The sequence below is a fragment of the Numida meleagris genome, chromosome 27, assembly GCF_002078875.1.
Source record: "Numida meleagris isolate 19003 breed g44 Domestic line chromosome 27, NumMel1.0, whole genome shotgun sequence".
Taxonomy (NCBI): Eukaryota; Metazoa; Chordata; class Aves; order Galliformes; family Numididae; genus Numida; species Numida meleagris.
Window position 1 is genome coordinate 1,751,593 of NC_034435.1, and position 26,416 is coordinate 1,778,008.

Below are 26,416 nucleotides of genomic sequence, written 5' to 3' on the forward strand. Positions count from 1 at the left end.
GCTGAGGGTTTATGTCGCCTTCCTCAATAACCTCCTTCTGTCAGACCCAGGCAGCGCTGCAGCTAGAGGCTTTGCTAAAAAGTCTCCTTTCAGGAAGTGAGCAGTAATAAGAGAGCGGCTCGGAGGCAGCATGTATAGGGGCTGCTCGAAAAAAAAAAAAAAAAAAAAAAAAAAAAAAAAAAAAAAAAAAACTTTGCTCAGGAATTTTGCCAGGATTATCCAAAAAAAAAAAAAATAAAAAAAAAAATCCCAAACCCACAGGGCTGTAAAGACCCGCCCTGAGTGCTGACATCAGTGCAGAAGGCAGGTCTTGCTGCAGCAGTATAAAACTCATCAGCTAACGCTCTGCGAGGAGCAGCCATCCTCCTGGGCAGCCCCATGGCAGCAGCAACGCACAGGGGCAGGCAGAACAGATAAAGCAGTTCTGGATTTTGCTTGGGTATTTGTTCCTCCCTGCCCAACACCCCAACTTCCCCCCCCCCCAAAAAAAAACAAAACACCAAAACAAATATGATTCCCAACCTTCATTTTAAATGCAGCTTCGAAATGCTTTTATAAAGCCAACGCACGTCTGACAAAATGGCCTCAACAAAGGCTGCCGTGCTCTATAGCATCAGCAGGAATTGGCTTTACATTTAAAGAAGCCCTCAAGAATTCATTCATGCTTTAAGAAGTTCCTTCCCTCCCCAGTTACATCGTTTTCGCCCCGCTGGCTGCTGTGATGCTGAATGCCTCTTGTTCTGCTGCCACCATGGAGTGTCCCACCGAGGACAATACATTTCTAAAGTAAAGAATAAACACTGCAAGTAATTAATGCTGCTTGTTTAAATACAAAGCTCTCTCAGGACACATAAAACAATAAGCAAGAAAGGGCAGGAGCTCATTTCCTTCTTCCGTTTGAAGTCTTCTTTGGGATTAGAAAGCGGAATATGTAGGTCTTGGTAAAGAGAATTACCTGGCCATGCTGCAAGCATTATAAATACAGACCCTTCCCAGTTGCCCTGCTTTTTTTTTCTGGATAGAAAAGGGAAGGACACAGCAAGGGCTGCAGCATCAGACAGCAGAGCCCCAGCCTGAGCCCCTCTCTGGGGACAGAAGAGCCACAAAGCCATTCCCAAGGTGGTCTGTAACCACCTGGATGTTAGAAGGGAACACAGAGTGGGTCAGATCCTGCGTCTGTTGGGTCATGGCATGCTTGGGAAAAGGGATTAAAAGGAAAGCAAGCAGCTCGTGGTCCTTTTGGCAGTATATCCTTTGCTATTGGTACGCTGGGAGCTGAGCCAGGGGCCGCATCCTTGCATTTAACAGCCCTTGCATTTAACAGCCGTAATGGCTTTTCATCCAAGCCCTCTGAACTCTTCTCCTCAGATGGAAGAGCAGCAGATGCCCCAGAAGGAGTCATACTCCACCACCTTCCTTCACCCACAGGGACAGGGTGCAGGGACTGCAACCCAAGGTCCCCCTGCTCCAGCACCCTGCCTCTGATGCTTCCATGGGCACCCTCCTGATTGCCAGCAGCTCTCAGCTCAGCAAACCACTGAGATGAGGTCTGTGGGTACGGCCTAGGAGGTGTGCTAGTCCTAACCACCTGGACACACCAAAAGGAAACCCCCCTTGATCCCAGGAGGAGAGTTCTGACCATGCATGTTCACCACCCTAAACTCCATCCCTGGTCCTGCTCCTGGAACCAGGACATCCAGGACAGCAACGAGGTCCTTGCACTGGTCCTGGCTCTCTGCTTGAGAACGGAGTTCAAAGGGACTGCAATTGCTGGGCTGGATTTTTGGCTGGTTCCCTGGTTGGGTGGAAAGAGCGGTTTCCTTCCTCTGCAGGCCATGCTGGCCATTGTCTGAGCCCCCACAGCACAGACATAAAAGAGCAACCAAACAAAGTGTTTGGGGTTTAATTGAATGGTGCCAGGGAAAAACTAATTGCTCAAAGCATGGCCTGCTGCCATCCTAGGGGCTGAAACTTGTCTTCAAATACACTCAGTGTGTAATTAAGAGGCACTGAGGCTGCAGACATCCATCTCCCCTGCTCAGGAGCACAGGAATGAGCTGCTTTGTGCTACCTGCTCCTCTCCCTGCTAAGTGTGCTCAGGGCAAGAGCCTGCACAGGGCTGTGCAGATGTTCTCATCCTCACACCAAACCACACAAATTCCTCAGCTCAAGGGCTGAATTCACTCCAGCCCAGGCCTGCCTCTGTAGGGTGATGGGGCTGCACACACCTTCCCAAGGTCTCACTGCAAGCACAGGAAAATGGGAAAGGATAAAGGGATGTGATGCAGAACAGAAAGACATGCCTTAAAGAAGGGTTTCACAGGAAACTGATAGCTGAGACCATTTGTCTCCAATACCTAACAGTGCCAGCTGCTCCTTCCTTCTAGGATGAAGATGCATCTCTTGAGGACACTTAAAATCCTCTCTCTGCAACTCCCCAGCATCCTCATTCACTCAGTTAGGGGTGGAGAGGACCCAGGCGCCCAGCTGAGCCGCAGGACCCTTTCCCAGCGCTCAGCAGCCCGAGGACACTGCACCCTCGTGTGGCTGCACGGGGCCCTGCGAGCTCCAGGCTCAGCACCCACAGGTACAAAGCCTGCAGGGATGCAGCACTGAACCCAGGAGAAACACAGCAAGCAATGCTTGCACAGTGCATCATTTCTGGGGGATGCAGCAGCAAACCCAAGAGAAACATCACCAGCAATGCCTGCACAATGCATCACTTCTGGGGGATGCTGCCTGATGCCCAGTGCATCCTGCACACCCATAGAATCATGAAGGCTGGAAAAGACCTCTAAGATCATCCAGTCCAACTGTCCACCTACCACCAATATTGCCCACTAAACCATGTCCCAGATGCAGCACTTGTAGGCCACCGCTCGTTTTAAGGCTGCCATTTTCATTTTAATGCCCCCATTCTCACAGAAGGAGGACAATGTTGAGGCCCGATGGGGTCATTTTGTCCATAAAATAAAAATTAAGAACTCTTGCTACATCTAAACTGGGCAGGGCTCCCAGCTCTGGCTCAGCATCACAGCCTGGCCCCACATCCACGTTGGGACTAGCTCCTTGGCCACAGACTGATCCCTTTTTATGTTTGCACAGTACCTAACACCACAACGCTCCATTCGGGCTTCTCACTACTGCTGTAATAAACAAATGCCCTACTTTGTTTGCAGCCCAAGTACTGCAGGTTGAGAACCTGTGAACAAAACTGGCTGTAAACAAATGGTTTTGATTTTCCCCTAGTGTGGAGACATGCAAACTAATTGCCCAACTGTGGAAAAACAGTTTAATTAATGCCAGGTGTTAGAAAAAAAACAGGGTTGGTGTCTCCCAAACTTGTAACTTCAGCTTGAAAGAGCCACTGCTAGCTCTGAAAGCAAAGCTGGAAAAAAAACAATTACTGAGATCGTTACACATTGCCTCAATTTTGTGGGGATTACTGGCAAGGGACAAACACGAAAGTGAGCCTTGCTGGGAAGCAAGACCTCTCTGCTCACACTGCAAAGGTGGGTGTGTTAGGACACTGCATTTTCACCTTTTTTAATTGCCTGGGTGAGTCATCTTCTATCTCAGGATCTCCCGCTATGCTTGAAGCAGACTTTAATATGGATTTCTGAGTAAACATCGTGTAGAGCTCCACGTCAAAATATAAACACGGGGCTCTTCAAGAGGACTCATCCACGAACTGCTGGACAGCCATGTAATGCTCAAGGATCTCTTGGATTTTGCAAGCATCTGTTTTTCCCAAACCTTCAACATTAGTGAGCTCAGCATGTCACAATTGCAGCCCTACTCCCAACTTCCAGAATGCAGACTTCTGAGACCTTCTTGGGAATCTCTACCAGTCCTGCTGGGAAACCACTTTGCAATCAGCACTCTGAAGTTACAGCTCAGTGGCCATTCTCCCTGGTCTCACATGAGCAGGCACCAAACCCCTTAACATAGGGTTTGGAGCTGTCAAGGGGCCAACAAGCTCTTTGGTGATGAAACACTATTCCCTTCTGGAAGGACAGACATGCCCTTGAGGAACAGCTGAAAGCCCTTCAAGAAAAAGGCACGCTGGGTTGGCCTGGTGTTGAATGGTTCCTAGCTGTTGGTGTGGTGGCCGTTTTGGCACTGCAAAGAGTTGAGCAGAAAGCTGAGCAGGAAAAATAGATGAGGAGAGGCTTCTTGGTGAAGACCTAACCTCAGGAACCCGTCACAAACTGTCACACCAAAGATGTGAAAAATTCCAAGAGACTCAGAACCAAGGGACGTAGCATGGCAGATGTGCTTGAGCAAGGCTCACTTCCCAAGGAACATCTGTCCAACAGGCAAGGAGGGAGCTTTGCTGACAGGCAACGTCTTCGCTCAACACATTTGTTTAAACAAAAACAGATCTTCACCGCCTTCCTCGGATTTGTATTCTTCCATTGAAGACCCGGCACTGAGATCTCGGTGCTCGTTCGCTCTGTAGAGTTACACGGCTTTTATTTTCTCTTCTTTCCTTTCCTGTGCAACAAGGAAATAGGTCTCATTTCAAAGAAACCAGCAAGCGGAGGTTAGCAAATGCCAGACAGCTCACTGGATGGTGTGGCCTTTTCCCCTCCTGTCTTCCAAAAGCGACACATTTCTCACTCGCCAAAGAACGTTTTCCCCCTCCTCTCCTTTCTTTCTTCACAACTGCCACAACAACCCCCTGACGGGACCTTCTGCACATCCACAAGCCAGGTAAGACCTTTTTCACTGTCCGTTGCTGTTCCACAACATGGCTGCTTTGTTCCTCGCCTCGTAGCACTCTGCACACCTGCTAGCACCACGGGTTTGTGGCAGGACGGGAGATCTTGTGAAGCAATGCTGTTTATAGGCCCAGCTGAACTCATTGTGCCGCTTCTCTACACTTCTATCGACCGCTCCATCGCTGCTTGAGAAGACCGGCACAGTGTTACGGGGCATCACGCTCTCTTTTTGGTGTCGGGGAGTTTAGATCATAAGATGAAATGGCAGCTTACAGGCCAATAGCTGGGGCCAGCCATTCTCTTTCTTTTATCTCTGGGCACAAAATTCGTCTTTTCTGGAAGCTTCCCTTTAAGTCCATTGATGCCTGGGAGCCCAAGCAGCAATGTGGGAAGAATGAGGGTACTTGGCACCTGTTGGATAATGCTCCAAGTAATCAAGAAGGGCTTCAGAGATTTCCTACTGACAAATATAACAGCAAGTATACTCCGAAAAGGGGCTTCTACCAAATTCACATTTGCTTCTCTTAATTTCTTTGTCATCTCATCTGTTATGGCTCTGCACTTTTCTGTAAAAACAGGCACAATTCCAAGTCCCATCAGTTCGAGCACAATCCATGGTGTTATGGAATAAACTAGAACAATGGAAAGTTGAGATTAAGCCTCAGAAAACATTTCCTAATGGGCAGATCTATTAGACGATGGAATACAGGCTACAGTGATGAGTGGGAAACCCATCACATGGGCAGAGGCAACTGGAGAAAGGATTAGGTAGCCTGGCAGGGGGTGAACAAACATCTATGAGGTTCTGCTTCCTCATACAGATGATTTGTGTATCTTCAGTCTTTCACCACCCTCTTCCCTCACCCAAGTCCCTGTAGAGCTTGCTGATGCTCCCAAGAATACAGCTTCTTAAACAAATATGGATGATGCCACGGCAGCATTAGAAAACTCATAAATGCATGTGGGTTTTAATGGCTTTTTTAAAAAAGCTGATTCCTATTAAGCTTAATGAGAAAGAGGATTTTCTGAGAACTCGCAGATAGCAGAGACTACACAGCAGTCCCTGTGCTGCCCTGACAAGCAAATGGCTTCACGAGGAGCAGAAAGCCTTCAAAACATCAGGCTTTGTACAGGTCCTAAGCAGACTCAAACAGCACAGGAAACTCAGATGGAGCAGTCACAGTCTGAGAGGTCAGGAAGGACAACAGCTCTGAGTTGTACAAGCCCTGAGTGGGGAGACCAGCAGAACAACAGCAGAGATACCAAGGGCAGAGGACACTGAGATAAATTTTCCCAGCTCGGACTCTATGGGTTTGAGCTGAGCAACGTGACCAGGAACAGAAAGATGCGTGAAGCACGTCCTTTCCTCACCAGTGATCAAATCGTTTTGATCACTGAACTATGCTAACTTAGGCTTACAGCATCTCCAGAAGTGACAGGAAAGGCCATGCTAGGTCTGGGATTGAATGGACACAACAGAGATTGCTGGAGATAGCCCAGAGCAGAGGGCAGACAGCAGGGGCAATGGGGAACATGGGCAGATTTCTGCAAACTCCAGCAAACAGAAAGCTACAGCCACTCTAAGGGAGGGAGGTCTTAAGATGACTCTACATCCCCAAATCCCATTCAAAAAACTGGAACAGAAAGTCCTTGGAGTTACCAAAGAAACAGAAAATCATTATGCAGATCTAGCCCATTACTTTCTGTGCCTCAGCTCTTTATTTGGAAAATAGAGATAGCATGTTGCCTGCTAGTGATGCAGTTCAACACTCAGAACAGACCTTTTCACATAGGAAGTGACTGACTGTGAATGCAAACTTCCATTACCACTTGCAAGTCACACGCTTTGCCCAAATGCCTGCTGGTCACATTCAAACACATAGCTACACTTCAGAGATGATGTGCTTTCGCAAGAACTAGCTGAGCTGTGAAGTCCAACTCAACTTCCCCTGTCTCCAAAAGTGTTCTTTTTTCTCTTCAGGATTTCTTCTTCAGGAATTTCTTACTACCATCTCATAACTCCTTGCAGTCTGAAAAAGATTTAATCCTCATTAAAAAAAAAGCACTTACAGAGCTCCTCTCATGCCTGCAGATTAGCTTTCAAGCTGAGGTTCATCTTTTGCCTTTCAAAGCTCAGAACTACTTAATGCTCAGTCAACCTTCACGGTCAAGTTGGAGATGGCTGTTAGGTTCTGAGATGCCATTTTATTTTATTTTTCTGGTCAAGCACTGGAATGAGTTGCCCAGGGAAGTGCTGGAGTCCATGTGCCTGGATGGGTTTAAGGGACATGTGGATAAAGCACTAAGAGACACAGTTTTAGCAATGGGGCTTGGTATGTCAGGGTGATGGTTGGACTCGGTGACCTGTGCCATTCTATGATTCTATAGAGCAAAACTGTCAACTACCATTCATTGACTCAAATCTCATACCCACATCCTAGGGAAAATTCTGCACTTGAGGTGCACAGCACAACCGCTTTTTTCCCAGATTCTCCCTCAGTCAAATTTTTGGCCAATAAGAAAGTAACAGTGCACCTAGATGGGTATTAAAATCCATTAAAGCCTTAAAAATAAAGTATTTATGCTTCTGAAAATCTTCTGAATAATCCCTCAGTAGAGTCCATTAAGTAAAGAAAGCCACAATAAGTTGGGTCAATTAAGAACAGATTGCTCATGTGCTACTCTGCTCCTGTCTGCTTCTTTTCCATCCCATGAAAAAACTCCCAGTATGGCCATGGAGCAGACCACACTGGTATCTAAAAAGCTGAGATCTGCAGGGTAGATGGAAAACTAGCATGATATTTTGAGTGAGAATGATGACCCTCTTCCTCTTAGATGTTTACGCAGATCCTGAAGATTATGGGTATAGATGTACATGTATGGCTAGCCCCCTCACGTCTTATCTGAGATTATAATCTGTCACACACAGAGCTGAAAGGCAGAGGTGAGAGTGTAACTACATCTATTTTTAAACAACTACAGCCTCATTTTATAAAGCCCTAGGGAGCAGTGCGAGACTGTGCGCACTTCTCTAAGCCAAGGGAAGAAGCTCTCCCCAAATCCTGCATCAGATGTCCAGGGTCCCACAGCTGTCCTCATGTCAAGGTATAAAGGACAAAGGGATGTCAGCAAGAGCCCTGCCACATCCAGAAGCAGTGCAGACAGGTACACAGCCCAGACTGCTGCTGTGCTATGCAAAGAGCCAGCAAGCACTGCCCCAAGGAATGCAGTTTTGATGCAGGAACAGACAGGAGTCTGGAGGAGGGCCCTACAGAGTGAGGTGGTGGTATGTGCCAGGAGCACAGGCAGAACTTGAGGGCTGTTCAGTTCACTCACGTTACCAGGGCAGGGTAAAACAGCACCGGGCAATTCTGAGAACCCAGCCGGACTCACGCAGGGCAGGACATGCCCTGCACAGCTGCCAAATGCCCCAGCTCCCCAGGACCTGGAAGGTTTTCCACTCCATCTCTGCTGGGATTGCAGAAGAAAAGCCTATTTGCAACTAATTGTTGTTGGTCTCGCCGCCTGGTTCGTGGTGGGTGGGTCTCAGCAACAACAATTCTGCCAGCAGCGCCCAAGCAACCGCGGGATGGGAACATCCAGCCTGTCCCACCATGGCTGGGTGGGAGCCAGCATCCTGGAGGGCACTGCAGCACAAAGCCCTGTCCTTGGACCACAATGTTCTCCTTCAAGAATTTGTTTTGATGGGTTCTTGGCGGACCACAACAGAAGTAGTTGGCATGTTCAGCCGACAAGGGGAGGTTGCAAGAGGGTGAAGCAGAAACGAAGTGACCAGAGGGCTTTTCAGAAGACAGCCTTAACCCTCTGCTGCTCTATCCAGTGTTCTGTGCTCAGAGAAAGAGGGATGGTGTTTGCATTTTCAGCTGCAAGTGTTCAACATTAGTTTGCGTGGTGGAAGAGTTAAAGGAGATGGTGCATCTTGCCCACAGTAAGAAGCAGGGGCAGAGCATGGGCAGACTTTAATGCATCCTTCCGTTGACAGATGCAACTTTCCATTGACAGCACAGAAAGGACAAAAGCTAAGAATCTGCCAAATCATGGAGAAAGAGCAATTTTCACCTTCGTGTGGCTGATCACTGGGCCATATCACAAAAAGTGCAGGGGAGCAGTAACTGCTCTTCATGTAGCCCTTGTCTGTGAACAAGCAGAGGACCTGTTCTCATTTGAGACACCGATGTTCAACAAAAGACCACCCAAAAATATCAACAGTGGAAGAAAAATGTTTCTGCATTCAGTGTTTTTCAGTATTCCATGGAGCTTTGGCTGGACTAGAAGTTACCTTGGCCAGAGAAAGAAACTGAGAGTGTAACTTTCCCTAAATGGAACTCAGAATTGCAGAAATTAGATATGGGAAAGTCCTATTAGCTCATCCCAGCTTCTTCCTGCCCGTGGAGGATAGTTCCCTGCAGTACTTTTTCTGACCCAGTGCTAAATGAGTAGCAGTGGGTCTTCCACTTTCCTCCCAGGAGATACCGTTCCACATCCTGATGGATCCTATTAGGAAATGTTTCTTATTAATGAGTGGAAAGTAAGACTGGTTGTCATCTCCATTATCCCCATATCATTTTTTCAGTGCATCCAAAACAGCTTTTACTCCAAAAGATGATCATATTCTTCAGACGCTTGATGGTTGCTCTCATTCCCTGCCTGCTATCATGCCTGGTCAACATGTAATGCACATAATTAGTTCCTACTCATTAGTCACATCAGGCACTTCACTTGCTCCATCCTCTGCTTGCAATGTTTACAAACACTTCTAGTATCAAATCACCTACTGAAATAAGTGGCCTCCATCCATAGTATGCAGGTGCCAGGATAGTGCTCACCACCAGCACCGAATCATATGGGTGGGTTTGGGGTTTGTTTTCTTTTTTTGTTGGAACTTTGTTTGGTAGGGCCTCGGTTCTGATCTGTTCCACATAAACAAAACTCATCTTTGTGCATCTGAGAAGCAATGAACGCACCCAGCCCTCTGCTGACCTCCTTCCCACCACCCACCTATTCACAGGAATATTTTGTTCACAAAAGCAGCGCCAGTGGCAAACACCCACAGCCCCACATTGGGTTATGCTCAGACCTGCTGCTAGCCCTCTTTGCCTGGGCTTTCAAAATGAGACTGAGAAACCTCAATGACTCATGGCCATCTGAGAGCCCATGGCTCTTACTGCAAGCACAGGGAAGTTCTCTTTGGTGTCTCAGCCAAGTTCTGAGCTGGATATATTTACACTGTCTGCCTAAATCCCCTCTAGCAGTGCTAGGGAAGGTCATCTCCTTAAGGTGCTATTGTGTCAGCATGGTGGGGCTGAGTTATGGGGCACCTCAAGCACTGCTTTTGTGGCAGCCTTCCTCCTGGCTGAGGTTCACGGCACCAACACCACCTCAATACAACCTGCTCACTCCTGCCTCAGTAGTAATTGCATATCCCTGTCCTTTGCTTCCCCTCCTGGCAGGGATTTGAGAGCTCTGGGGACAGCTTCAGAGCAGGACTATAAAACAGAGCAAGATTAGGGTTATGCGTAGAGATATTGTCCAAAGAAAAGACACCTCGTATCATAGACAGAAGCCAGGTAGTTTGGGATGGACCCCTGCAATACAAAAGACCAAGAGAAGCCTGGCAATATCTGCCAGTAACAAAAGCTCAGTAGGCAGAAAATACAGTAACCATTGCCTCTTACAAAATTAAGCAGCAAGATTAAGGAACTGAAACCAGACCACCATCAATCTCTGTACTTATCAGATGTAATGTATTTCCACTGAATCAGCAGGTTTTAACTCATTTGAGAGGAGCTCTAATAGGAGGTTAACCAGCAGGTGGGTGAGCTGCCCAAGGTATCCATAGACAGCTTGTCTCCCTCCCCAGAATACCTGAGATCCAGCACCGACTCCTGGAGAAAAGGAACAGGGTATGGAGCCCAACACCCGATCTGGTGCAGCTACATATGGAATAGTTCTCTCTTTTCAGGCCAAGGACTGCACCCTCACATGCCACAGAGAGCCCTGCAGGAATCCCAACCCCTTTCTGGTTGGCTGTCAGCTCCAGCTCCACCTGCACAGCAGGTAAATGCAGGGACAGGTGCTGTGCTCACTCATCCTCGGGACATCCTGACATCATTCGTTCAGACATGCTGACCTGTAGCTGAGTTATCAGACCACAGAGTACTCACCAACACCAGGCAGCGAACAATGCACTGTGTTTAACCATGCTGGAACCTAATTAAAAGCTGTTCAGGATGAGTGGATCCAGGGCCAGAAGTGTTTTCAGCGGCTCTACAAAGGATCAGCAGGGTGCTCACAGCCTTCCAAAGCAAATCCACACGCAAGAGCTGAGCACAAATTGCCTTAGAGCAGTGTTCCTCTGTTTCATGCCATCACCCCTACCCATGGATCCTGCACCCCACCTGTGCCCCAAGAGAAGCTGCTCAATGGGCATATTTCAAATCAGAGAGGATGCTACTGCAAACAGGAACAGGTCCAAGGGCATCTTTGGGGCCAAAACTCAGGACTGCTCCTGCACTAACCCAGCTACTGAAGGGCATGGCAGTGCTGTCCTTTTCCCTGTACCAGGGTACCTGGGACTGTCCACACTACTGTATATCCCCAAAATACTAGTGTCAGCTTGACTTTAAGCAAAGCATCACATTTAGTTGGATTTTTGGATTTTTGTGACCTTCATCAAAGGCAGCACTTTTAATATGGTTCTGGACATTCTGATTTATCAGGTTCTGCTAGGTCCTACCTATGATAAACTCTTGTTCAGGGATCCTTTCATGCAAGAGAAGCACAATATACAGAACCAATACCCTTTTCTTTAGGGAAGGAGCCAAAACTCCTATAGTCAGTGGCAGAACTAATTATCAACCTTGTGGCCACTTATCACCCAGCACAAAGAGACAAACAGCAGCACTCTGAGCTGGGTACCAAGAAGCACACTGATACCTGCATGCTTGGTTGTCTTTCTATTCACGCACCATAAGCAAAGCACAACCAAACAGTGAGGTTTCACTAAGAGATAAGTAGAAGCTGTCAGAGCACATGATACACCACAGGCCTGACCACACATAAATAGGAAACAAGTTCATGCATGAAGTTCGCCTGTGCTGATCCAGAAGCAGGACCACCACCTTTAAGAGATCCATTGGTGCTTCCTACTGCAGTATTCATAGAACATTCCCAGCTGGAAGTGATCATCAAATCCAACTCCCAGATCCACATAGCACCATTCAAACCCAATGGCTGAGAGCTCCTGCATCCCTGGGGAGCCTGTTCCATCCCCACCACTCTCTGGTGCAGAACCTTCTCCTAACGCCCTTCCCTTGGTCAACTAAATGGGTAACAGCCATAAAAATGAAGTTATTCTCACTGTGTTTTGGCTCAGGGGACCACACTCAGCCCAATTTCTGTTGTGTAGTGCTGCAGAAACATCTGCCCCAGCATTCTGCGGGTTCACAGCCGCCAGTGAAAAGCTCGGAGGAAGCAGGCTAGCACCAGACAACAAGGCAATCCCAGCCATTAAAGTAACAGCTGGAGCAAAGGAGGCAGATAGCTGTAACCACCAGGCCCAGGCAGGTGGTCCCCCCCTCCCCTACCCCCTCCCCATCTCCTGCTCTCAAGGAGAGAAGAGCAAATTGCTTCCGCTCATTAGCATCTGACAAATAACCACAGAAGGAAAACAAGTCCCCAGCAGGATATGAATGAGCTCAGGCCTTTACTGCCATCTGACTGCACCAAACAAGCGTGTCATCAATTTTCCACGCTCTGTTACACCATTTCTCCCTTTCTGAGAAGGATGAGCACCCTCAGCCTCAGGTTTAGAGCGGCCACTTCAAAGCAAAGCAGTGAGGAGTTGTGGAACAGGAGCATCCCAGCAGCACTGAGCCCTCGCGTGGGCCTCATAAACACCCCTGTGTAATTAGGCATTTTCCTTCCAGAAAGGACTGTGGGCTCTCCCTGGGGCTGAATGACTCCCATGTTCTGCTTCAAAGGGGAGAGGTGTGCAGAGTGTTTCTGTGCACAGCCATGGATCCAAGGGCAGAGATGGGCAGGTTGGGTTTACCTGCTCACTTCAACAATGAGAACAGATGGGGTCCTTGGGAAAAAAAAAACAGACTTCCAGCAACAGCAGGGAGCTTTTTCCATGCAATTTCTGTCAACACAACCACTGCAGGTAAGACTGAGTCAGTAACACACACTGACAAGTAAGGGAGATTCTTATCTTCAATGACAAGCACTAGGCACCCTGCTCGGGCGAGCAAACAAATGGGCCCAGAGCTTCACCAGCTCCCACTCACACATAGCTCAAGTGTTAACACATGGTTGGGTGGCTGAGGTTTGGGTGTGCAGTCAGCAGCAGGGAGGTCAGAAAGTAGCTGAAGCCAGGAAATGTAAGTGCTCATGAGGAAATCTTTGGAAGACCTGCCATGGAATGCATAAATGAAAACTGAACATTAATCACAAGCAATTAGAAGGCTACGGTCAGGACAATCCAAAGCAAGCTTAGGATTTTGCTGTAAACTATGAAGCATTTAAAGTTGAACTGAAGTTATTTCAAGTCTGTTGTCATTTAGCATGTAAAAGACCATGTCCCATGACATGGGAAGCAGCTCAGCCCATCCTCTTGCCCTTATCTCTCAATGACATCGAAAGGGAACTTGTACACTTGTGACACCATTCAACCGTTCAGCTTCAAAAGTGAGTGGCCAGTGACATATAGATTTGATTGACTGACGTCTCAATGGCTTCCTGCCTGGCTTTCCTGTGCATCGTGGTGTGCAGACTGTACTTTTTACGTGGGTGTTTTTTTTTCAGTGCCTCCTTGTGTCATAACACCAGCTTGCAAACGTGGCATTACCACAGCCCCGAGGGGCTGAGCACTCAAAGCCAACCAGGAACACTCAGTATTTGCACTGCTGCAGCCTGAGGGGCAGAGATTGAGCAGGTGTTGGTAAAAAACAGGTCCTGCTGCTTGGAAGGGCTGATGGCTGAGGGTGCCCTGCATCGCTTCCTCCAGGCACTGGTTTGTCATGTCTGGCACAGCAACCCGTGAAATCCGTTCACATTTTTGCCTGCGCTTTACACTGCAGGAAAAGAAAGTTGTGGGAGGTTTGTGTGAGTCTGCTGAGGTTGTGCTGGGGTTGCTCGTGTCCACCCAGAGGCAATGTGAAGGAACAGAGCCGTAGCTTGGAGCAAGAGCTTAGCCGTGCCCTGGAGCCCTGACGTGGTGTATGGGTAGGAGAAAGAGCCTGGACACTAGCAGGGCTATAAATGATCCTGTTCAAGGGCACCAATCTGCTCTCAGGCTTCAGGGGGTGACTTTCTCTCATGGTTGGGAATGTAGAAGAGTTTTCAAGAATGATAATATGGTTCATCTGCAGTAGCAAGTCTTATACAAAACAGGTGCCATGGCCTGAACCAAGAGGTTCCACAGCCTAAGCCAAGCTCTGATCCCCACCTTCACTCTGATACCTCCCTGAGGCTCTCCTGACTAGTCCTGGGCTTGGAGAGAAAAACATTCTGTTTGTGACCGAACTGCCTGTGTAGGCATCTGGAAACTTTGTAGGAGCTCAGTGATGATCAATGGCTTCTGCTGTCTCATTTTTACCTGACTGAACAATTTTCAAACGTGTTCCATTTTCTATGATGTTTTGGTCCCAGACTTGACAGACAAAGGAACCAATGAGTTTGGGTGCCTCACCCTTTTACCTAATCACTGTTTATCCCAGGTAGCAAGTGGAAATTTGTAGCACATGAAGAAGGCTGTGAACCTCCCACTGCCTACTCAGCGCTTCCTCTTCCTTCCAGAGTGAACGTGACTCATGAGCTTGCTCTGCAGTCAAAAACAGGAGTTGCAGTGCTTGCTCTTCAACCCACCACCAGTGCTCTCACCTCAGGAGCTGAACTGAGGGATACTGAACCCAGCATCTGGGTTGCTTTGGTTGCTGGAGCATTTCAAATGAGCTCCAAGCATTGACTCCCGTTCAAGTTTTTAGCTACGGGGTGCTCTCATTTGCCTTCTGTCTCATACTGGCAGATCAGCCACGATCCCACTTTGTTTCATTTGTTGACTTTGATTAAAGGGGCTTCAGAACTCAAAATTCAGGCTTGCTTGTGCTGCCTGACAAGGCTTATGCTCATTCCACGTGCAGACTGCAAGTGCTGCTGACGGCTTCCTGTTGTGGTTTCCTGCCTTAGCTGAAACACCTCCTCCCCGCGCCTGCTCTCCCTTCCTGTTCTCATCAGAGGGGCACTTCTGGGCTTAATGAGCAACAAATAGGTAGAGAGAAGAGTCTGGTTTCCATAAATCCAGTTCCCCATTGGGTCTGTTGAACACTGAGCAGAGCAAGGTGCACACAGCAGAATGGTTTCTGCCTAACTCCGACTCCATTCATACCAAACCAGAGCACACATCAAACCCTTCCCTAGCCTTGGGAGCCCAGAACTGGCAAGAAGCAACTGGGTGGCATGGTGCATCCAGTTATGGATACCCCATTCCTGGAGGTGCCCAAGGCCAGGTTGGAGGGGGCCTGGAGCAGTTTGATCTGGTGGGGGGCACCCAGCCCTCAGCGAGGGGTTGGAGTTTGATCATCATTAAGATCCCTTCCAACCCAACCATTCTATAATTCTATAATTTTGATGGCCAACCAAGCACAGCTCCAGCCTGAGAGCTGCTTCTGCAACAGCAGAGTGGGACCAGTGATCAGCAGTGATTCTTCCCATCATTTTCAGAAGGGGGGTGATGCTCGGAAAAATCGGGGTAAATACCAGAGAACTGGCCAACAGGCTGGGTTTCCTTTACTCTAAACATGAGTGACGCATTTGCGGGAAATGCGGAGGGACGCAATGACTGGCATGGTTAGTGGGCATGGTGGGGATGGGCTGATGATTCTACTAGATGCTCTTTTCCAACCTTAAAGATTCTAAGATTCTATGCTTCTCTGACTCTGGTCTTTTTGGGGTCAGCATCTGCGTAATGACAAAATTGAAGATTAGGCTCCAGGGAACAAATCAGACCCTGTAAATGTCGTAGGACTTCCGTTAATCAATGTGGGTGATTTTAGATGTTTTGACACAAAACCAGTAGCTCTCTGGGAAAGGGACTCTGCAGTGACTCAGTCAATGAAGTACCATTTCTCACTGGATTTCCACCAAGAACCAGCACTGCAGCAGCATGGTGGTAGGTTTGCTTCTGATTTTAGGCTGCTCTGAGCAGGGATCTCCAGTAATGCTTGCACATTTCAGCTTGATGGAGACAGGGGGATTGAACTTGCTTTGCAATGATGCCCAGCCATCTCTGAGCTCCAGCTTCCTCTGGAGCACACGCAAGACGTAGAAATAGGAACGTACAGGAATTGCAATCAGAGTATTGACCAAATTCAGAAACCAGCCAGAATCAGGTACTGGAGGAAAAAATCCATACAATTTATCAAGGGACCATTAGAGGAAGGCTTCTCCTTGTTTCTGTCAACTGTTGGTTAATGTCTGCCTAGAAGCGCTTGGGCTTGTGTTTACTTTCTTTTGCTGTGTTTGGTATGATTGTATATTTACATGTTCTTTAGACAAAGATTAAAACATATCATATTTTATCATATCATGTTTTAACCTTAATTTGTTTAAGATTTTTAGCCTAATAGACTCTTAAGGCAAAGCTAATTTATTCAGGGAGGAGAAAGAATTTCCTTTTATTGTGAACAGTGCCAGAGAGAAAATAGGAAGTAAAAGCTAAGAACATTGGGATGGATGTAAGAAGCACATTTTTAACAGTGAAGGTAATTTGTGACTGGAGCAATTCACTGTAGGATTTGGTGCATTCTCTGCTTGAACTAGATGAAAAGCAGGTGGATTTCTGCTTACACTTTCTAGCTCTGTTCAGGGCAGAATAGAGGATTCGCTGCATGGGATTCTCTGGGCGGAAATATGAATGCACCCATGCAAGCAATATTTGAAGCGACCCTAAAGGCTGAAGAACCCCTGGATAAATGTGTTTGAATCCCAGTTAACCATTTTTGAAAGATTAAATCAACGAAGTCTTTTGGTTCTCTCTTCCAGATTGAGCACCAGTAGCGTGTGAGCCGAGCTGGGCAGTCCCAACGCGTGCAGCAATGCCGGATGCTGCCGCTCACCTGCCCTTCTACTATGGCAGCATTGCCAGGTCGGAGGCGGAGGAGTACCTGAAACTGGCAGGCATGTCAGATGGGCTGTTCCTGCTGCGGCAGTGCCTGCGTAGCCTGGGGGGCTACGTCCTCTCCATGGTGTGCAACCTGCAGTTCTATCATTATGCCATCGAACGCCAGATGAATGGAACCTACGCCATCGCGGGTGGCAAAGCGCACTGCGGGCCCGAAGAACTCTGCGAGTTTTACTCCAAGGATGCCGATGGGCTCTGCTGTACCCTCCGCAAACCCTGCAACCGCCCCAGTGGTGTGGACCCCCAGCCTGGGGTCTTTGACAGCATGAGGGACAACATGGTGCGCGAGTACATCCGGCAGACATGGAGGCTGGAGGTAATGGTCATGGCCAACGGCGCCATGGGGCCATGCAAGGAGCAATCCCTGGGGCTTACTACCACCTCCCATCCTCACCTCTTCTATCATTGTCTTCCTCCTCTTTTGTCATGTCATGGTACAGCAAGATCCTTCTCTGCGCCTGCAGGCACTGAAAGCAGTCTGAAGTCTTTCAGTTGTTTGGTGTTGGATGTTGAGGTCACCAACTTCTCTATGAGCATTTCTACATGTGTCATTTGCTCCTCCGCAGCATGTAGGATGCTCTTTGTAGTTAGACCCTCATCTGTGCCTCCGTAATATCGTGATGGAACCAGACTCAAAACTCTTGCTCAGGTTTTCCTTGCTCTTTAAAGTCATTGGAGGCTTTGCCTATGAGCCTGAGGCACTGGGTACCAGATCTAGCCTGCCTATTATTTAAATTCAAAAGCAGCTACAGAGAGATTGCTATGGTTGGTCGTACACAGGAATACGCATAATGTAGACAGACTAAGCCAAACTCTGTGGATAGCTGTAGTGGCAGACATACAATGAGTTTTTTCTCCCTTCTGCCACCTCCACAGTGGCTGTTTGGTCACTTCCAAGTCCCTTGCAGAAAGATGGCTCAGGCATTCTCCCCATTGAGCCTTTCTGCAAAAGGTCTCTAAAAGTGATCTGTTTTAGACCAGAGGTGCTCGTCAGAATTAAGTCTTCAGTAGGGTTTCTCCATGAATCTGAACTGTGACCGCTGGTGATAACACAAAGGACATTGCCACCTACTGGCAAATGAAAACCTGCAGCTCCTTATAAAGTGTGGAGCTGATAGCATTCATTTACGGTAACACACATTGATTTCCAGACTGCACTGCCCTTGGTAAATCGTACTGCCCAGGAACAGCAAGCAGCCAGGAAGGGGATCCTGGTCCCCCAGGAACACAGAGTGAGAAGGCACCCACGAACCTGGTGCTTGAACATGGTGGCTTCACTCTTAAAATCACTGAATTATTAAGGTTGAAAAAGACCTCTAAGATCAAGCCCAACCTCAACCCGTCCCACCATGCCCACTAACCATGTCCCTCGGTGCCACATCTCCATGGTTCTTGAACACATCCAAGGGTGGTGACTTCACCATCTCTCTGGACAGCCTGTGCCAATGTATGATAACCCTTCTGAGAAGAAATTGTTCCTAATATCCAACCTGAAACTCCCTTGGAGCAACTTGAGGCCATTACCTCTTGTTCCCTCACCAGCAAATAAATGGACATCAGATGGGCTTGAGAGAGAAAGCAATTTAGATAAGTGAATCATAGTGATATACAGAATAACAAAATTCAACCCAGTAGTGCGACAGGCATGATTAAAGTCATTGGTGCTTCAGTTACGGGACCATCCAAGTTTCTTGCGACGTCACTCTGAGATGTGCGGAAGCCACGGCTCACTTCTCGCTCTCTCCCAGGGGGATGCCCTTGAACAGGCCATTGTAAGCCAGGCCCCACAGGTGGAGAAGCTCATTGCCACCACAGCCCATGAGAGGATGCCCTGGTACCACGGCAACATCACCCGGGATGAAGCTGAGCGGAGGCTCTACTCTGGGGCGCAACCCGATGGCAAATTCCTGTGAGTATACAGTGCCCTGGCAGATGCTGTCATCCCCATGCTATCTACCATCTCCCCGCTTCCTGTGCCCTCTGGTTATTTGTTTCATCTGAGTGTTCCTGAGAGGTTTGGTTGGGTATGGTCAGACTGTTGTTATGGACCTTTCAAATTCAGGGTCTGACGCTCCACATCTGTTATTTCCCAATAAGTGTCTGGCCTTCATGAATCCAGTTTTGAGCTTTATTTGTTTCTTGTGTTTACAAGTCTGCATGAAGCATGCTTATTAATTAATGCACTGGGTGATGTCAGATAAAGGGTTCAGTAAACAAGGACATTTAACAATGAAACCGAGGCACTGTATGGCCAATAAAATATAGAAAAAAGCATTTGGTGTGCTAGAATAACATGTGTCTCTGCAGAGGTGAGACAGCCCTTAATTTAATTATCTCCCTAATGAGTTGGAGAAACAAATAACCAACCACCACTGCAGCCATGCTAATTTGCAGGGCAAAACCTCGAGTTGCTTTTGATAGTTCTTCTTCCCACCAGGCTGAGAGATAAAAAGGAAAAGAGCACCTACGCTCTGTCCCTTGTCTATGGCAAAACAGTGTATCACTATCGGATCGACCAGGACAAGTCTGGCAAGTACTCCATCCCCGAGGGGACCAAGTTCGACACGCTCTGGCAGGTACCGTGCTGTGGGATGATGAGCACTGCTGTCCTAGCAAAGCAAAGGCTCTTCTCCCTTGCTACATCTGCTCATGCCTTGGAGGAAAGGAAAGGCCATCTGGAGCCTTAAAGACTCTGAGAGCTTGGATCTTGCACACAAAGACTCAGGAGGCCCATAAGTCTTGAGCCAACTCCTAAAACCTTGACATGACCGCAGATCCAAGTGCCAGGAGACACATCTGTCACCCCACAGGAGCTGCAGAATGTGTCTGGAGACCGGAGATGGCTGGATACCCCAGCCATGAGGAGGGGACAGGGTTTTAGGGGATGTGACAAGTGCCTGAAGCCCAGGTACCAGCAGGGCCCCCATCCTGGCTCACTGTGGGCACACCACAGCCCAATGAATCACAGAATAACCCAAGTTGGAACGGACCCTTAAGGATAATTGAGTCCAACTCCTGGGGCTGCTCCAGGAAAGGAACGCACCACTTCTTCCTGGGGAGGGCTGTTTGCAGACTGTAACTGTTTTGCTGAATTTTTCAAATTCCCAGGACTGTTTTCACTCTGAATTTGAAAGGAAACAAAGACTTCGGGGCATTTTTTTTTATGGAAACAGAACTGTGCCAGGCTCCTAATTTGGAATGAAATCTGAGCCACGTAGGAGGGGAAGAGAAACTCTGGTCCCCTGTGCTCTGGTGGCCAGGGCTGGGGTGGTGGTCTCCAGCTAGAGTCAGATCCCCACTGTTTTGGAACCAGAGGGTGCTGCAGTGGAAAAGTGCCTGGGATCCAGAAAGTGAATGCTAGGGTTCTGCTGGGAAAGCCAAAGGTTTCTTTCAGTCTTTTATCAGACAGAAACATGAATTACAGTCCCTTCCGGCTGTGGCAACAATGACATTACACTGAGAATGCCCTACCCAGCCCTACTACTAAAGGTTTTCCCTTTGCCTTTCTTCAGGGCTTATCTAACTTCCCAAACTCTTCCCAGCTCTGGCAGACACCCAGATACAAATGCCTGCTGTAGGAGATCCCTGAGTGCACAGACAGAAGAGGAGAAAGAAATAATTGAGTCCCTGGCTGCCATTAATCTGAGAGAAATCATTACCATAAGCCACACATGTTGCCTGCAAAAGAAGAGATGGTTTTCTGCTTGAGTTAATCTATTTTCCCCTGATTCCTTTATCAGCTGGTGGAATATTTGAAGCTCAAACCGGATGGGCTGATTTTCTACCTGAGGGAAAGCTGCCCCAACCCCAACATGACAGGTGAGCTGGTGCCAGTGCCATCTCTGGCCTTGGTCACTTGTCCCACGTGTCACAAACATCACTTCATATTCTGCCCGTGGGAATCCTGAGGTCTCCTGAGGGCTTGGAACTGTGCCCATGTCCATGCATGTTTCCACATCCATTATGGTTAAAGCAGGAGAAAGGGACTTTTGTGTGGGAGGGATTGGATCCTCAAAGGACTGATGCTCTGTTCCTGCTTGGGGCATAAGCAGACTCTCACTAACAACTCCTCTCTCCCAATCCACAGCCACTGAAGCACCGGCTCCACCAACCCACCCCTCCGTGAGCGTAAGTTGTGGGGAAAGTCCGTTTTATTGGTACCTCATTTAGTTGCATTTTGAACTTGCTGATCAAACTGTACTCTTCTTTAAAAGGCAGCAACTCAACTGGAATATATTAAGGCCAGCTGCAATGCTGTCTCCTTTCCAGCTTGGATGGGGACAAGGAATAGCTGGGCATAGCTACCATCAGCGCCAAGAATGGTTTCCATTCACACTGTGCTCCTTGCAATACGCGGGGCTAAGTCCTCGGGGAGCCCTCTCCCCCTGCCCTCCTTGCCAGGCAGGAGTGAGGGAGATGTGGTCAGGTTCTGGCAGTGCTCAGCCCCACTGCTGGCTGCTGGCCATGGGCCATGTCTTTGTTCTCCCTCTGCATCCCCAGCCCCGGGGAACGTCCATGCTCAGTGCCCAGCTGTGCTGAAACCAGCGAGTTTGGGCTGTGCAAGAGCCCAGACGAGCCTAAATAAAGGGCTGAGCATTTACCCAGCTTGTCAAAGAGCTTTCACAATCTGTGGTGGGCTCCTATGGTGACTACAGCAAGCAGTACTGGAGCTCAGAGCTGTGCTGGATGAGTTGTACCATAAAGCAGTAACATCTCTGAGGCTGCGGAGCTGCATGGGATTCATGCCAGCCAGGACCAGACCAGCTCAACTCCATGCCAATCCCTATGCCCAGCACTGCACCTTACAGTGGAAGCCACCAGCTGGGACTCTGTCGAACTGCAGAGGTTTCCTGTCCCTCACCTCTCCCAATTCAAATTAAAATGGTTTCCCCTGGCTGCTTTACCCACTTTATCACTGTTTCTTTTCCAGAAAAACCTTGGGCCTCTCAATGCAGATGGATACACACCAGAGCCTGTAGGTGAGCATCTCTGAAAGCCCTCAAGCCATGGGGATTGCCATTTGTATCACTTTCTGGTCAAAAAGCGGTGCTGCAAAGCCTCTTTTCTACAAGGGCACCCAGGAGCATCCCACTCACTTCAGAGTGCTGAGCCAAGAGTATTGCAGAACTGTTTGCCTGCATCCAATACTCCGTAAAGTCCTGTTCAATTCCTCATCTTCTGCCTACTAAATTCTCAGTGTATTCAGTTAGATTTCAGTGGGGTGAAACTAAGCACCCAAAAGAGTGGCGATGCGTTGGCATAGGTTGCCCAGGGAAGAGGTGGAGTCACTGTCCCTGGAGGTGTTTAAGAAATGTGTAGATGTGGTACTCAGGGACATGGGTTAGTGGGCCATACTGGTGGTAGGTGGATGGTTGGACTGGATGATTTGAGAGGTCTTTTCCAGCCTTCATGATTCTACGTGTCTGGGACCTGGAGGAACCTGTGGAGTGGGAGTGCTCCAACATTCCTCTCCATCCCAGGTCCTCTATTTTAACTCAGTGAGGCCATGGGCTGTGAGAGGAAGGGAGAAGCCCAGGAGGAAAGCTTGAATGCTGGATCCTGCAGGAGAACTGGCTGGGAGGGAGGACAAAATCCAGTCAGTGAAGGAGAGAGGGGCAGGGAACAGTACATCACTTACAACTACAAACAACTGTATCTCTCTGGAACATTCAGGAAAGTCACGCATGCTACCCATGGACACCAGTGTCTATGAGAGCCCATACAGTGACCCTGAGGAACTGAAGGACAAGAAACTCTTCCTGAAGAGGGACCACCTGATGATCGACGAAGTGGAACTGGGGGCAGGAAACTTTGGCTGCGTCAAGAAAGGAGTCTACAAAATGAGAAAGTGAGTGCTGCCCTGTGAGATGCCTAGGGAGAAGGAAGAGGGTGCTCCAGAGTGAGCTCAGAGGTGTCCCCAGCCATCCAGTTTCTAGTTAGAGAGACCCTAGAGTGATAATGGGGTGGATGTATAAAAGAGACCTTGGAAGATCAGTGGTGGCCTTCCCAGGACTTTCAGTGACAGCCTTAGTGTCCTGAGAGTGTAATATGCGTTGTGTGCTCCCAGGCATGGGACTGCCATTTCTGGAGGCATTTGCTGGGCTCAGAGGAGCAAGTCCATGCTTCTGAGGTCATCGTGGCCCACATTGGGGCAAAGGAGTGGAACTGATTTGACGTTCAATCCTTCCTCTGGTTCTCTGTGAGCCCACAGAGATGGCTTTGTACTTGAGATCCATCTTGAAAAAATGGCAGCAGTGATGCAGATATCACTGTGTGAGAAGCCTTCAGACCTACAGGTAGCAAATATTACATGAATCCAGCTGCTGTTTAATTCATCCATGTGTGTGTTCCTCTTGTGCCCTGCGCAGGAAGCAGATTGATGTGGCCATCAAGGTGCTGAAGAGCAACAATGAGAAAACAGTGAGGGATGAAATGATGACGGAAGCCCAGATCATGCACCAGCTGGACAACCCATACATCGTCCGCATGATCGGGGTCTGTGAGGCAGAGTCCCTGATGCTCGTGATGGAGATGGCTTCTGGCGGACCACTCAACAAGTTCCTGTCTTCCAAGAAGTGAGTATAGAATAAAACATCGCTGATTCTCTGCATTTCTCATCTAACTCACTGCTGTCATGGGAATCCGACTGTGTAGGTGAAGGGAGGGTGATAACAGCAAAAAGAGATTCCTTTCAATGCGAGCTAATAGGGAGCAATGCTTCTAGAGCAGAGATGTCCTTGTTCATTCTCCTTTGCAGCTGGAGAGCTTAGAGGGGACTGTGTTGTATAGATTAATGACAGATCCTTGTTGTCCAACAGTTTTATTACTGCATTGTCTTTCCATCCTCCCCAGAGATGAGATTACAGTCAGCAATATTGTGGAGCTGATGCATCAAGTATCCATGGGGATGAAGTACTTGGAAGAAAAAAACTTTGTCCACAGGGACTTGGCAGCAAGAAATGTCCTGCTGGTCAATCAGCATTATGCCAAGATCAGTGATTTCGGCCTCTCAAAGGCTCTTGGCGCTGACGACAGCTATTACAAGGTAAGTGTAAGCAGAGCAAAAGATGCAAATAGCAGCAGGAGGCCTCCAGGCTGAGGGCTGAGACCCCCACAAACTGGGGCTCTGGGCTCTTCCCAGGAGCCCTGCTGTACAACCACATCACATTCTGTCCAGCCCCAGTGCTGTGGCATTAAAAGGGGCTTTGCAAAGGTCCAGGAGGTGAGGAAGAAATGCAGACGGGGGGAATTTTTCCTCAGTGTGGGATTGCATTTAACACAAACATGCAGCAATGCAGAATTCAGGTTCAGCTCAGAGCAATCTGTATCTCAGGGTGCAAATGCTCCTCTTCGCTTTCCTACAGGCCAGGACAGCAGGAAAGTGGCCCTTGAAGTGGTACGCGCCAGAGTGCATCCTTTATCACAAGTTCTCCAGCAAGAGTGATGTATGGAGCTACGGTGTGACCATGTGGGAGGCCTTCAGCTACGGACAGAAACCATACAAGGTGAGGAGGCAGAGCTGGGTCCACCATGGGTGAATGCCACTATCTGGATTCCCACTCTAAGCCAGGCTGAGACACATTGAAATGTCAATTTCCATTCCCTTGAGCTTTTACCACTGTTGAACAGAAGGGAAAGCAGACAGGCTCACTTCCACTTTACGGAAGGCACAAATTGGATTGCTTGGATCCTGCAGCTTTGTGTTCATGTAAGGGAAAGGAAATGGGAAACAAAGCATTTGGGTTTGAATCAAAGCAGATCTTCTCTTTGATCCTTCCAACTGCTTGCAGAGCTGAAATATCAATTGCTCAGACGCTGCTCAGCCCGGGCTTGGGATGAGACACCCAAAGATGGTGACTATATGGGGTATACTGTGCACAGACCCACAGCATTACCAGCACAGATCTGCCTTTGCTGAGCCTGTTGCTAGCTCCAAAAACATTAAAACATTTTCCCGCTTGATCCTCTCCCAGAAAATGAAAGGCCCAGAGGTCATCAGCTTCATAGAGCAAGGGAAGCGCATGGACTGTCCCACTGAGTGCCCTGCAGAGATTTACGCCCTCATGATGCAATGCTGGACCTACAGGTAAGGACTTCCCTTGCTCATTTCTCTGCTGGCCCATGAGGAAAATACAAATGAATGCTGTCTCCTGCATTTGTCTCATTCTTAAGTCCATGATGCATTGAATGCATCTACTTCTTGCTTATCATTCCTCTTCATTTGCCTGTACCAGCCTTGGAAGTTGTTAGAACCTCTCTGCTTCTGCACCTCTCATCCTAGAAAGGTCTCATCTCCTCTCCTCAGCCCTGGAACAACTTGTGCTGTTTCCCCCCAGATTCTTTGGTGCCTGCTACCTTCTCCATTGGGTCAATCCACTTCTGTCCTTTCTGTTGGTTCTTATTTGTTCCTTTCTGCCCTTGCAGATGGGAAGAGCGTCCAGGATTTTTTTCTGTGGAAAACACAATCCGCACCTACTACTACAGCATTGCCACCAAGACAGAAAACGGTTCGGAGGCAGAGAACAAGTCAAAAGCTGCTTTTCCCTGAGTTTCCCTATCTGCCCCTCAACACACACCCTGGACTTCCTGCACAGGACCTGGAAAGGCTCTTTGCAAATTTTGACTTTAATCTTTTATATGGTGGGGTTTCTTTTTGCTCCAGAACTAAGAAGCCAGGAGACGCTGCTGCCAGCAGACAGCAGAAGAGGGCACTCAGCTGTGCTCTGTGTCTCCCAGCTGCCAGTCATGGTTTACACCTCCAATCTGACCAGCACACAACAGTACAGGACGGTGTTGTAGTTCCTTCCTACCCACTTCCAAAACCATATCCCAGTATCACAGCTTAATGCCAACCAGTTTTACTGGGGATGAACTGTGCTGGCTCCAGCAGACCTGGATTTCTTCCAGACCCTCAGAAAACAAATCTTGTGCAGGAAACCTGTTCAGCACACGGCATGGTGTCTTCCCCCCTGCACTGGTTAAGGCTCCTCATACAACAAAACCCCAAGCATCTGTTGCTTGCGCCCTGGGCCCTGACTGCCTCTGTGCTACTGAAATGAGCATTCTGGTCACTCCATAAATAAACTATATTTTTTAGCATCCCTATGTCTCAGACTATCGAACTATCATAAATGTATGCAGCTGCTTCAAGCTGAAAAGAAAATAATTGTCATTCCCTTCCAGCAAGGCAGGGTTTCCCTCTCTGATGCTCTCCATATGCCTGTGGTCACCCTTGGTTGGCTTCAGGGCAGAGGTGGAGCTTTCCTGCACAAAGAGCTGCTCAGATGAGCCCACTGTGGAAATCCATCTATCTATCCATCCATCCATCCATCCATCCATCCATCCATCCATCCATCCATCCATCCATCCATCCATCTATCCATCCATCTATCTATCTATCTATGTATCTATCTATTTATCTATCGAGGCTTGTACTGTTCTACCCCTGCCCTGGATGTAGTGGATGACCCATGCTGGGGAGGTGTGATCT

The 26,416-nt window shown here is 48.3% G+C and overlaps 2 protein-coding genes across 2 annotated transcripts in view; one reads left to right on the forward strand and one right to left on the reverse strand.

Annotated features, from left to right (window-relative positions):
• The window catches only part of ADAMTS10 (ADAM metallopeptidase with thrombospondin type 1 motif 10), a 59,078-nt gene extending 48,165 nt beyond the window's left edge, over positions 1 to 10,913 (reverse strand). The window contains exon 1 of the mRNA XM_021378391.1: positions 10,611 to 10,913. The gene's annotated coding sequence lies outside the window, so the exon portion shown is untranslated. The remainder of the gene's footprint in view (positions 1 to 10,610) is intronic.
• LOC110388791 (tyrosine-protein kinase ZAP-70) lies at positions 4,507 to 26,025 on the forward strand. Its single transcript, XM_021378394.1, has 13 exons — positions 4,507 to 4,716; positions 16,788 to 17,242; positions 18,675 to 18,835; positions 19,364 to 19,502; positions 20,667 to 20,745; positions 21,014 to 21,054; positions 21,857 to 21,905; positions 22,600 to 22,774; positions 23,295 to 23,501; positions 23,779 to 23,971; positions 24,291 to 24,431; positions 24,900 to 25,012; positions 25,351 to 26,025. The coding sequence occupies exons 2-13, from the start codon at positions 16,841 to 16,843 to the stop codon at positions 25,472 to 25,474; spliced, it is 1,824 nt and encodes a 607-aa protein (XP_021234069.1). The 5' UTR covers positions 4,507 to 4,716; positions 16,788 to 16,840; the 3' UTR covers positions 25,475 to 26,025.

Bases quoted from the DNA above. Each gene is read 5' to 3' on its own strand.
- LOC110388791 (XM_021378394.1), top strand. From the start codon at position 16,841: ATGCCGGATGCTGCCGCTCACCTGCCCTTCTACTATGGCAGCATTGCC. The intron at 19,503-20,666 runs GTACCGTGCTGT...TTCCTTTATCAG, and splicing joins AGTTCGACACGCTCTGGCAG to CTGGTGGAATATTTGAAGCT. The intron at 22,775-23,294 runs GTGAGTGCTGCC...TGCCCTGCGCAG, and splicing joins GGAGTCTACAAAATGAGAAA to GAAGCAGATTGATGTGGCCA.